The 13,987-nt window shown below is 35.8% G+C and overlaps 1 protein-coding gene across 4 annotated transcripts in view; it reads left to right on the top strand.

The window, feature by feature from the left end:
- The window catches only part of rnf24 (ring finger protein 24), a 39,479-nt gene extending 29,304 nt beyond the window's left edge, over positions 1-10,175 (top strand). For all 4 annotated transcript variants that reach the window (XM_077246413.1, XM_077246409.1, XM_077246412.1 and 1 more), the window contains 2 exons: positions 3,541-3,620; positions 5,791-10,175. In XM_077246413.1, the coding sequence (XP_077102528.1) occupies positions 3,541-3,620; positions 5,791-5,932 (222 nt within the window). In that variant the 3' untranslated portion in view covers positions 5,933-10,175. The remainder of the gene's footprint in view (positions 1-3,540; positions 3,621-5,790) is intronic.
- The last annotated feature ends 3,812 nt before the right edge of the window (positions 10,176-13,987 follow it).

Below are 13,987 nucleotides of genomic sequence, written 5' to 3'. Positions count from 1 at the left end.
TATGTAAAATGTTCTATTAAATTTGTGTTTGCTGTAAAGTGGTTAGAAAAAATGAATCGGAATCGGCTAAAATCGGTATCGGCAGGCCAAACTCATGAAACATCGGAAATCGGAATCGGCCTAGAAAATTGTAATCGGTGCATCTCTATATTCTACATGTTTTTTTGGACTTTCTGTGCCAGCAGTCATGACACGCATTTTTCAGACTCAAGGTTTTATAGTTGATATTGACTTTTTTCACGAATAGCTTTTGGGAAACACTTTCATCCATGAGCCTGATACTTGCTTTTCCCGCCCCCCAAAGATGTTACCATTTCCACATTTGAAGGTGTTTCCATCTAGGGCTGTATGATATATAAAAATTATCAAAATATCGCAGATGTACAGTACATATCGCAATATGTGTAACACTTTAGTTTAGAGTCCAATTCTCACTATTAACTAGCTGCTTATTAGCATGCATATTACTAGGATTTTGACTGTTTATAAGTACTTTAAAAGCACATATCCATGCCTTATTCTGCATTACCATATTCTACATCCCTTAATCCTACCTAATTCCTACCCAATACCTAAACTTAACAACTTATGTTTTTAATGTGTCGTGGTGCTCACGTGAACAGCATCGGCCAATAATTAGCTGGCATTCTGGCGTAGAACCAGGAAGCACTGTACTGTGTTTACTACGCAAATAGCGTAGGAAATCTGACATTGAAGAGAAGAATTTGATGAATAAAGTCATAATTTATTTTATTTATATTTTTGCTTCATAACATTACATCTGAACCACTGGAGTCACATGGACTATTTAAACAATGTCTTTACTAACTTTCTGGGCATTGAAATTTGCAATTGCAAATCTGAAAGCTCTCGGATTTCATCAAAAATATATTAATTTGTGTTCCAAAGATGAACGAAGGTCTTACGGGTTTGGAACAACATGAGGGTCATTAATTAATGACAGAATCTTCATTTTTTGGTTGAACAAACCCTTTAAGGTCACCTAGTATAAAGCATGACCCAAAATATATATATATATAATAAAGTAAATAAAGTAAAATATGTCTATACAAATAAAGTCAGTAGGGTCCAATATTTTTTTCACTGACAAATCAATACACTCATTTTTGGGTGAACAATCCATTTAACTAGATTCACTTCACTAGATCCAACTTTGAGTTAAGGAGTGTCCAACCACAGCATGTGGCCTTGGCTTTTAAGTTCAAGTTCATGAGTTAGATAGGTGATCTGACTTCATGAGGAGAATTATACAGCCTCACACACTGCTCTATCAACTGTCCGTGATCTTACATAAGATACAGGGCCGTCAGCGTGAAACGAGTGAATATAATCTCAGCTCTCGAAACATTAAGTACCCTGATAATATACAGACATACACATTGTACGGTAGACCTTGTGCACGGATGATTAATATGCCAACACACTGGTGCAGAAAACTAGCATATGTGCCAGACAGTTGCCAAGATATGGATCCTCAGATGGCAACTAGTGACAACAGCATGGACATAAATAACACAGCGTCAGTGAGAAAGATATATTGTGCGCAGTGAAACAGACATAAATAAAACTGCACGGTTCGTGTTTTATAATACTTGTGCGTATAGCTGCAGCTCTCTAGGTGAGAGATCAAACAGACGAGAGCGGCAGCGTGAAATGGACTGAGCAGTGCTTATGAAGGTTTATTTCTGTTTGTTAAAAAAGATGCCGGGGAGTCACATTTGAACTGCAGAGGTGGTCCTTTCAATTCAGAAGCCTAGCAGAGGGAAGCAAATAGAGGGCCAGGATGTTAATAAAATAGAAAGGCATGATGGTTCAATGGCATACCATCACCGTTATGCACTATTCTGATAGGAAGGACACTGGCCTGGTTGGATGATTATACACATATTGGCCTTGCTTGGAATATAAAACAGTAGGGAAGTAAAGCCACTGTCTGTGTTTTTTTTGTTGTTGTTGTTGTTGGATGCAGCTACATGTTTTGTGTTATGAAGAGACATTCACACATGGGCGTATTCTGTCCCTTGTTGGCCACGTTAATGCCATTCTTTCCTGACAAAACCCAACAGTGTGTATTCAACAGACAATTTCTTATTCTCGCAGTCTCGCTCATCTCAAACAGAGAACCATTGTGTCTCGATAATTCACTGACCACCCCCTGGTCAGGGTCAATGACACCTAAAGCACTAGGACTGTATCTTGTTTTATGATATACACACAGAACAGTAAATATCTGTTGTGACAGACACCCATGTGCTCAGGCACATTTGTCCGAAACCCCTTTTGTTCTCTAACAATTACTAGTTGTGCATTTCCCAGCTCCCTTATTTGCTGTCAGCAAGGTTAATGAAATATTTAATTTGTGCAGAGTTCTGGAAATATGTCCTAGATAATATGAGCTGTCTGTTTTAACTTTCACTTGCATTATGAATTATTCCAGCAAGGTATTATAAACACATTTAAATAGTAAATATACATTGGATGTTGATTTAGTTTTTGTATATATAATTTGTCAATTGAAGTGTCTTAACCCTGTAGTCAGGATTTTATTTTATTGGTAACACTTTACAAAAAGGTTCCTTAGTTAACATTAGTTAATTTATTAACTAACATGAACTAACAATGAGCAATACATTTGTTACAGTATTTATTAATCTTTGTTAGTGTTTGTTAATAAAAATTCAGCTGTTCATTGTTTGTTCATGTTAGTTCACAGTGCATGAACTAATGTTTGTTCTTTAGTAAAATGTCACTCCATTTTGAGAATACTTAAAGAAACGTTTTTTAAAATATGTAAATTATATTTTTTTTAATTTTTAGGTTATATTATTGGTTTCTAAAGCATTTTTTAATATTATACTGCTATGTTACCTGACTGCAATGCAATGTTGTGAAAAAATATGCTTTTTTGGAATCCATAACATCATTTCATGCACATTTCCAGCATTGTTTGCATCAGTTAAGCACTGGTTTAACATGTTTACCCTGAAACACACTGTCTCGCCTTTTCGGCTTTACCTCATTTCACTTTGTAATTTTCTTATACATTCATCTGAATTTTAATGACTAGTTTATCAAACTAGCTAGTAGCCCTCAGCCTCTTACATCGTTTGCCTACCTCTAGATTACATCACCATTTAATTGCGTCCAAATGTTCACAGAATTCCACTGTCTGATGTGAGACAGGTCGTTAATCAAAGTGTTTAGCTTGGCTTTTACAGAACCATGTCTAGATTTTTTTCCCCCCTAGATGAAATGCCATATCTGCACCCCGACCTGGTAAACTTAACTGCTAGATTACAAAGGAAACTTCTTGAGTGTAGACCATTTCCTGAATGAATACAGCATTACAACATGTCTTCCTGTCTCACTGATCTTTGAAGGTGATAACATCCATTACTTGTAATGGCATGTTGTTGAGACAAGTGTATTTAATGGAAGTGTTGTCTTCTCTGAAGACAAAATGTTTATATTTAAACATTTTATCTGTGTTCATTGGAATTTATTGTTTTCTCTCTCCAGATTTGTGCGGTGTGTTTGGAGGAATTCAAGCAGAAAGATGAGTTGGGAATCTGCCCCTGTAAACACGCCTTTCACAGAAAGTGAGTACCCTGGCATATGTTGCTTTCTAAAATAGGAACATTTCTGCACCACTAGAAGCTCCAAAAAAAATTTTGCAGTCTGATTCTATTCTAAAAACATTAGATTTTGAGGTTGGATTACCTGTTTGACGAACAGTGGTAGACAGGTCGTATTTGGACACTTGAAAATTTGTAATGTTACATGCCATGATTTCGAGAGTGCTGGATAACTGTGCTCTGAAATTGATCTAGTTGAAATGTGTCTGACTCACCCATCTTCTCATTCGCCCCTTTGTGAAACATTGGCATTTACTGACATACAGCTCAGTACAAAAGTAAATGTCAGAGTAATGCTTGGACACTTATCAGAGGGGTTGGGAGCTCTTTGTTCTTTTTAAACATTTCAACATTTTAGTTTGCCTCTCTAGGAACCCAGCTAAATTTTAGAGCATAAATGGTTGAAAGTCAAATATGAAATGCATATATGTATGTATTTATATAAAATTGATGTACCTCTTAATGGAAAATAACATCGCAACATTTATTTCCATCAAGAGATGCATCAATATTTGGTCAAGATCTTGTATTGACAATGCAAGAGTCAAGCACTCTGCAAAGTCTCCTCCAGCACAACCCAAAGACTTTCAATGAATTTAAGGTCTGAACTCAGAGGTGGCAATTCATGTGTGAAAATTATTCTTAATGCTCCATCCCAACCATTCTTTCACAATTTGAGCCTGATGAATCTTGACATTGTCATCCTAGAATATGGCCATGATGTGTTTTCCTACATGGTTGTTTCAGAAATGAAAAGCTACACACTCCATCAATTAGGGTTAGGAGAACTGTTGCCAAACATATAACAATATAGAAACATAATAATCACTGCAATAATGATCCAGTCATAGACTTTTTAAGGATTAGTTAGCCCATGATTCACTCAGCCTCAAGCCATCGTAAGTTGTATTTGTTTGAAAGAAGAAAGTCATATACACCTAGGATGGCTTGAGGGTGAGTAAATCATGGGCTAATTTTCATTTTAAAGTGAACTAATCCTTTGAGTATTTGCCTATTTAAATCCAAACTGCAACTTCTTTTTGGCCGAGCAGTGTAATATAAACATATTTACTCTTATACCAGCAAAATGATCTGCCATTTAAAAAGAACATTGTATTACTTAATCTGTTTCAAATGATGCAAACGCACAATGATATAAAGCCACAACATTCTGCTTTGGGGAATGAATACACAGTGTCTGACTTAGTGAAATTTAAACGGCTTTTCTTTCGACTCACGAAGATATCGGCAATTTATTTTCTGCTTTAATGTTAAGAATTCCAAGAGCAGAAAACCTAGGTTCACTCATGGTTGTATAGTTTATATGTATGTGTGTGTATATATATATATATATATATATATATATATATATATATATATATATATATATATATATATTATTATATTTATTATATTTATTATTTTTATTCACTGTTTTGTCATTAAAAATTATTTTATGCAACAATTGTATGCATTAGAAGCTCATAGTGTCATAGTTATGCCACAAGGGTGCCAGCTGATGAAAATTAATAGACATAACTACATGAAACCTAATATAATGTGACACTACATCACATGATGCATATCATTTGCAAGTCACGCTGTATGATGTTGGCTATGAGTTGCAGCAGGTTATTCCTATTAAGAAACTCATATTTTCTTACCACACGATTCTGCATAGGAGACTGTATTGGAGAAAAAAGTATACAAAAACTAAATGCATTTGAACTATTAATAAAGGACAGAAAACAAACAGTTTATATATATATATATATATATAGTCTTCTAATGTAGTCTTCTGTATCATAGATCTGTTTGTGTACTTGATGGGACCAACACGGCCTAAAATAGAACTGTGCTTACAGTGAATAATTCATCAGAGAAATGCCAACATCTCACTCAGACTAACCCGAGATTCAGTCTCACATTCCATGGGCGACGCCCAGCTTCGCCAACACATCCAGCCATGAGATATCAAATGAGATCACTTTTGACTTGCTACCAGTATTAGTTTGGGTTAGTGGAGCCTGTTTGTAGTGGGCAGGTTCACACACTCTGCTGTGATCTGGGAAATTTTAAGCATAATGTTATCTAGTTTGCCTTTCATCTTCCACATTTTCTCTGTCTCTCTCAGGTGCCTTATCAAATGGCTGGAGGTGAGGAAGGTATGCCCGCTGTGCAACATGCCCGTCTTGCAGCTGGCACAGCAGCAGAGCATGTCCGGGCCTCTGCCCCCAACAGAGCAGCCTCTGCCCGGGGTGGAGAACCTGGTGTAGCCCCCTCCTGTTTCTCCTAAAAATATGACCACAACTACCTTCACACTCCCTCCTGTACAGGTACACGCTCCTATCCAAGGACAGACCGCAGGATTTGTGCCCGGAGCCACGGTGACCTGTGACCTGCATATGTTCCTTTCCTGCCTTGGTGGCTTTATAACGGATTTCTTTTCCAAATTACAATAATAGATGATTTACTCCATCCGTCTTATTTGGGTTTAGCTTTTTTTCATGTGGGATAATGAAGTAGAATTAAGTTTACATGGCCAAGCCATGTTTAAAGTAACCGTTCCACACCAAAGCACTTTTTTTGAGGACACTAGTGAGAGGCAAAAATTACAAGGACTAAAAAAAATTACATTAAAAACAAGAAACTACTTTTTTAACAGTTTGTTTTAACAAGCACTTTACACAAAACTCAAACTTAGTTGCTTGTGGTAGTTGCAAGATCTTGTTTTATATTTTATGATTTTGTTTTAGTTGATGTACATAGAGCCACAGAGCAAACCATTGGTATTATTTTCATTAGAGTGGGTTATGTTTATACTGTATATTAAAGGGACAGCAGCTCTCTAATGTGTATATGTGTAACGGAGGCCAGCTAGTAGTCGCTGTGCGAGTAAACCTCACTCCTCTGATCTCAAAAGGCTCTCTAGCGACAGATGCTAGAGGCTGCAGTCTTTAGCCTCCTTGTTAGAGTGCCTGACTCTAATGCCGGAGACCCGGGTTTGAGGCCCGCACGGAGCGGGTCGAGTGGGACCCGGGTGGAGGGGCTACATATGTTTGTTTGTTTGTGTTGTGGCCGTCAGTAGAATGGCTGTATTGGTAGATACGGTTCACTGCGACCTTTAGCTGGTGCCCAAAACAAATGTGAATGCAGAGTTTGTGTTATTAAGGTCAGGATGTGACCCCGCAGTATTTGATCTCTGTTCTGTGGACGCCATTATATTTGACATGCTTTTTTTAACTGAGGACTGTGTTAAATACACACAAACGCACACACACACGTATGTAGCTTTGGGTTCAAGGCTGTATTTGATGAGCATTTTAAAGTAAAAAAAAGAAAAAAAAACTGCTATTGTCACTTTGAGGGTGTGTTCACACTTGGCATGTTTGGTTCGATTAAAATGAAACCTGGTGTGATTGCTCTGTTAGTGCGGTTCATTTGAATAAGTGCAATCCTGAACCAAAAAAGCAGGCCGAGACCGCTGAAAAGAGCCCTGCTTCCAAACTAACTCTGGTGCGGTTCGAATGAAATATGAACACAACACGGACCAGACATGTAAACGAACCAAAAGCGGGACATGATGTCACAAGATAAATGCTTAAGCATACCTTTTTTTTCTCGTCATAGTCGCAATGTTTCCAATCACAGTTTGGTACAGGCATCAGAACCGCGTTTCCTCGCAGCAGACATTCGTGTGTGATAGAGGGATTCCTGCCGCTGTCCTTCAAGCATTTATAAGCTCTTCACGAGTTCTCAGCTGGTCAAAATACCGTCATACGTGGGCTACGCACATTAAACGAGCGCATTTATCCCTGAAAACAGCATTGTTTTGTATGTTCCGTAAATTCCATCGTGAATTATACGCAATAAAAGCCTACCAATCAGGTTGTGACCGTATATCTATGCCTTTAGGTTCGGTGTTTAAATGCCAATGTGAATGCTAAGCGGACCAGGACTAAATGTTTTGTTTGTAATGTTGGCCTGGACCAAACAAATCAAGTGAACACCCTTAAACTTTATCAGATATTCTAAATAATTAAGATTTTCTCACCCAGTCTAAATAACATGACAGTTATATACAATAAATAATAACTTTAATTTTGTAAGGAACTTGCAGACCCGCTGCAGTATGTTTGATGTCGTCCCACACTTTAGGAACTGCTGCCATAAACCCCTCCTGTTTTTCACTAAATGGTCATAGTTGAAGCATTAGTCAGTTTCTGGCTTCAGTTTCCCCATCCACAGTCTTTTTTCAGCTGCAGAGTTCTGCGGATGTGTTATAGAATTAATGGAAATAGTTCCAAATTAAACCCAAACCAAATTTAAACTCAACAAAAGGTCCCGAAGGTAGTGTTTTGGCTCTCATATTGTGCTCCTGAAAATATACTTGGCTTCAAGCCCTAGATCTGTCTCTAACAAATACTAATAAACATCATGCCGCTCTAGTGAGACAAATCAAACTAGACATGCTACAGAAACAAACTTAGATGTGACCAGAAGTCACTGAAATTGGATAATGTCCTCACTACAGACCTAGCTAAAATACACAGTCTAGTTTAGTATCAATCCAGCATGTCAGTGAATCAGTCCAACACTTTGTAACACAGAATCCTTAGCCATTAAGATCAATGAGTAGCAGGATCGATGCAGTCAGCAGGATGGGGCATTCTTTATTCGTCATAATAGAATAGAAGCTCTGGCACTTTCTTGATCTATAGTACTTTCTTCTTCTTCTTTTTCATCCCACTAACCTTCTAGGGTCAGCTGTGCCCTCCATGTTAAGACAGTCTAAAACCATATGAATAATATTACATACGGACTGGCCACAGCTCTAGAAATGATGCCAAATGTAGAAACATTTTGTTGCTGAGTAGAATTATATGACACAATGCTTTATATTAACCCAAACTAAATCTGCATTGGTTTTATTTAAAGTGCTGTCTGGTCATGGATTGAATGTTGTAATTCATTGCCAAGCAAACTGCCCAACATTTTCTGCAGTGTGTATTTGTATTTTTGAAAGGCTAGATTCAGACTGTGAATTAAGTTTATTTAATGAGATTTTATTTTTTATTTATTTCTTTATTTTTTTTCCTGCATTTGCGAGTGTGTGAATAATATCTTGTGCATATTATCTAAAAAGAAAAAAATATAACAAAAAAATAAGGCTTTTTTTTCTTTCTTTTTTTTTTTTTTACTACTTTTGGTTTTCTCTGGTACTTTGTCTTAACTTAATGTAAAACACTGAGGATTTCCTTTAGATTTTTAATTCCTGATCGACAAATAGCATTAAATTGTGAGTCCTAAATTAGGATTTCTCCATCTCTTTGGCGTTTGTAACACGGCAGGTCTTAAAGAGTCACTCTGATCACGAATGTATACATATAGAGAGCTGTGGTTCAACTGTGTCATTATAATGTGAAAGTAGTTGATTGTGTCTAAAAATCAAGTTGCGTGGCTGCACTTTTCATTTTCTTCCATTTTGGTGGTATTGGTGCCTCTCCATTGAGGCAGAACTGAAATGGGGCAAAACATATTCTTATTTATTGTGTGCTAAGGTTTAAAACCCATAACAGTTCAATAGTATGTTCTAACAGCTCTAATTTAGTGATAATGCAGATTAGGCAAAGAAAGACTTTCTTGACATTGTTTAACGCAATTTCAAAATCCAAAATCGCTCTGAAAACATATCCAGAAAGTGACATTAGCACGTTTATTCAACAGGTAGTCCTCAAGCAGATTGGGAATGTTAAATGATGGGTTACATTTTTGCTCAGCATATTCAAACTAACGTTTGTTTGTTTTTTACTGATCATTACTGAGAGTGCCATATCTGGTTGACCAATTGTATTTTGAAAAGACAAAATTAGGATTTCAGTTGCAACTTTACAACTTGTGTTTGTTCCCGGCAGGCTTTTTTGACTAGATGACATTTTATTGTGAGAATAGATTGTTGGAAAGAAATTGGCAGTATTTATGTTGCAAAGTAGCAGTTATTTCATAGAATGTGGTCAAGAGTTACTAAGGCACATAATGTAATTCAAACATAGTATTATTAATTTTTTTTTATTTTTTTTTATACATGATTACTATTAAAACTAAACTGCCAATTTATCAACTGTTCCAAAGTCATTGTGAACCACCATGAAACTTCCTCCTTCCCCACACCACTCTTTTGCCTCATTCTAAGATGACCTAATATTGCCCCACCCCTCACCATTGTGACCTCACAGATGTAAACATATAAGCCCTGCCCCTTCCCAACACAGTCTTGTTTTAACACTGCTAATGTTTGTGAATCTCACAAACATGTTTGTATAAGTAAGAATTCTGCAGCAGAATATTTTTCTGTATAGTATTTGTAAACTATATTTTTGTATATTTAATCAACATTTTGAAGAAAATAAAAAAAATGCAAAGATGCTTTTTTGTGCTAATTTTGTGTTATATTCATTAAAATATGTTGCATGTGACTGACTTGAATTGTAAATAAAGTTGCCAAGTTTTTGAAATAAAGAATATGTGTTGTCTTTAAGTTTGAAAAACAAATTTCTTCAAGATCTGAACTGTAGCATTACATTAGATGTAGATTAGGGGATAGTGGGATAAGCTTATTTTTTTACAGATTTATTTCTTGGTAAATTTATTCTTACCAATTTATTTAAACACACTCTTCTCTCTGAAGTCTAGACAACAGGATATATATATATATATATATTAATTTTAGTATAATATCCTTTCTAATAAAGCCTACTGCTTATATACGTTCAGAAGGTCTTCCAGGTTTGTGGAATCGCACACACAGACCAGCCACTAGTCATGTGCCTATCTCTGAAAACTGAGACCCACTGACTTTAAAGAAATCATTTCACTTTTAAGAACCGTTTTTTATTTTTTTTTATTTTTTACATTGCATATCTAATCAGCTCCCGACAAACTATTATCATTATTTGAATTATCACACAGTGGGTCATTACTGTCGAAGGCTTTTGTCTTTCAAACAATGTACAAATTCACATTTCATATTTACATATGCAGGGATTCCTCAACTTTTTTGTAAGCTGGAACTCTTTGACTTAATATATTTACTTGTTACAAGAACAGCCTTTTTCCACCTTAGAAACATTGCTAAGCTACGTAACATGCTATCTGTTTCTGATGCAGAAAAGTTAGTTCATGCATTCATGACATCGAGAATAGATTACTGTAATGCTTTATTAGCTGGCTGTCCTGCATCCTCAATAAACAAGCTACAGTTAGTGCAAAATGCAGCTGCTAGAGTTCTTACTAGGTCAAAAAAATATGATTATATTACACCAATTTTATCATCTCTACACTGGTTACCTATTAAGTTCTGTATCATTTACAAAGTATTACTACTGACCTATAAAGCCCTAAATGGTTTAGCTCCTGTGTATTTAATAGACCTTCTATCGCCCTACAATCCATCGTGTTCTTTAAGATCATTAAATTTGAGGCTTCTGGTCATTCCTAGGATATCTAAGTCCACCAAAGGAGGGAGGGCGTTCACACATTTTTCTCCTAAACTCTGGAATAGCCTTCCTGATATTGTTCAAGGCTCAGACTCGCTGTCCCAGTTTAAAACTAGATTAAAGATGCATCTCTTTAGCCAGGCATTCACATACTGCTTACCTTTAATACTACTGTTGAATCAGATCGAATGCATTAATATTATGAACAGTAAATTATTTCCCATCTGCTCTTCTGCTGTTATCTCGGGATGCTAGTCCCGAGGTAAATGCCGTTCGTCAGCTCCAGTTTGTATGCAGTCTCTCACGGAGACTTCAGATCCCCCAACACCTGCGATGAGATGACTAAACACCTGCACTCAAAAAAATGATTCAAGCCCTTCTTAGAGGTGACACATTTAAATCTAATTTGCTTTATTTAAATAAATCTATTTAAGATCATATGTGTAAATATATTTAATTGGTTTAACTAAAAAATTATTAATAGCTCCACTCAAAAAAAATATTCATTGGATGAACTCAATTAATTTGTGGGCAGGATTTCCATCCAATAAATATATGTAGCCCCAACTCAATCTGAGTACATCCATTCAACAGAATGTAAATCAGTTAGCCTAACTCATTTGTAATAAATAGATGCAAAAGAATATAAACGAGAGAGGCTAGCTTATTTTTAACAAATACTTATCACTAACCAGAATGACTTTATTTCTGTCAGGCGTCTACACATGTTTTATTGAGAATTAACAGGGGTTTAACTCTGTTTTCCATTTGAAGTCACCATAACAGTGATCAATGATTCCATTAGTTGGGCTCTTAACTCTTATTATATCTATTGTCTTTTTTTGCTGCTGTGACAGTGTGTTTGTTAAACACATTTGGAGCAGCAAAGAAAGCTAAAGTGAAATGAGATCAGCTGATGATGGTTGATGGTTTTATAATCATCATGAACCAGACTGATTCACTGAGGTATTTTAATCTAACAATTATGTTTTTTTCACAACAAACCTTGTTACTGCAGCATGAGATCAAGCATTATTATAACAATAAGTTTGAAAACTTTAACGAACATGAGCACAAAAAATCAGTTTCTGATGAGACACACAGACATCAACAATCAGCGTATGAATCTCAGCAATGGTGACAATCACAAATATTTAGATAAACAGATTAATTCAGAACATCACTGAAAAGCTACTAATTCACAACAAACACAACAGCAAAAAATAAAAGCAAATATTTAGAATCAAACAAAATTATAGGACAGTTCAGCTGCATAATTTATTCATGTTGCAATGCATGCTGGGAGTTTTGTACTATGGTGGTACCCAGCATGCATTGCAGCAAAGTACTTTTGATTGTCACCATTGTTGAGATTCATACGCTGATTGTTGATGTCTGTGTGTGTCATCAGAAACAGACTTTTTGTGCTCATGTTCGTTAAAGTCTTCAAACTTAGTGTTATAATATTCCTTGATCTCATGCTGCAGTAACACAAGGTATGTGTTGTGAAAAAAAAACTTGAAAACATAATGGTTAGATTATAAAAACCTCAGTAAATCATTCTGTTTCATAACGATTATAAAACCATCAACAGGTAACCATCATCAGCTGATCTCATTTCAGTTTAGCTTACTTTGCTGCTCCAAATGTGTTTAACAAACACACTGTCACAGCAGCCTAAAAAGACAATAGATATAATAAGAGTTAAGAGCCCAACTAATGGAAACACTAATCACTGTTATGGTAACTTTAAATGGAAAACATAGTTATAAACCCCTGTTAATTTTCAATAAAACTTTTGTAGACATCTGACAGAAATAAAGTCAATCTGGTTAGTAATAAGTATTTGATAGAAATAAGCTAATCAAGTCACTCATTTATATTCTTTTGCATCTATTTGATACAAATGAGTTAGGTTAACTAATTTACATTCTGTTGAATGGATGTACTCAGTTTGAGTTGAGGCTACATATATTTATTGGATGGAAATCCTGCCCACAACTTAATTGAGTTCATCCAATGAATATTTTTTTGAGTGTGTGAAGAGACGACTCAACGCCGGCGATATGTTATGCCCTAAATTATACATGATTAACTAACTCTATTTTTCTATGTACATTTTTGAAATGCACTTTCTGTAAAGCTGCTTTGAAACAATATGTTTTGTGAAAAGCGCTATACAAATAAATTTGAATTGAATTGAATTGAATAATGTAATGGATTACGTTACTAACTACAATTTTTTTCATGTAATTTGGAATCAGTAACCGACTACAATTTGTAAGTAATCTACTCAGCACTAATATATCTGGGACGCAGACATTCACACATGCAAATATAACTTGAGGATATGCAAGAAACATTTGGACCTATTCTGCGTTCTAAAGCTTTATGTGCAGTAGCCTACCTTATATGCTCATTCTCTTACATCAAATTTAATAGGGGGGTTAGAAAATAATTAGATTTTAGGCCTATTCTTCACTCCAATAGCCTATATATTGAGACAAAAAGGCCCCTTGCTGCATGGTTGCAACTTTTGCACTGGCAAGCACCCCTCTCATTTTATTCTGAAAATGTAAGTAGGCCTATCTAGTTACTAAATTGAGTAAACTATTTGTCCAAAAGGCCAATAACTTGGTAGGTTTATTCTGCACTCCAACCATACTGTCCCACTAACTTCACTCTCAGGGTGTTTAGCACATGCTCATCAAACACAACAATTCTCTCAGATAAGCCGACAGGAGAACAAGAGCTTGTCCGTACTGTACACAAATAAATACATGCAGTATCAGTTTTTTTTTCTAAGTGGAAATTCCTCCTTAGAACTTGTATTTG

The sequence above is a fragment of the Siphateles boraxobius genome, unplaced genomic scaffold, assembly GCF_051911475.1.
Source record: "Siphateles boraxobius isolate OS27281-9 unplaced genomic scaffold, OSU_SipBor_1 29, whole genome shotgun sequence".
In the NCBI taxonomy this organism is placed as follows: domain Eukaryota; kingdom Metazoa; phylum Chordata; class Actinopteri; order Cypriniformes; family Leuciscidae; genus Siphateles; species Siphateles boraxobius.
Note: the sequence above shows the minus strand (reverse complement) of the source record. Positions and strands in the feature narration are given on the sequence as shown.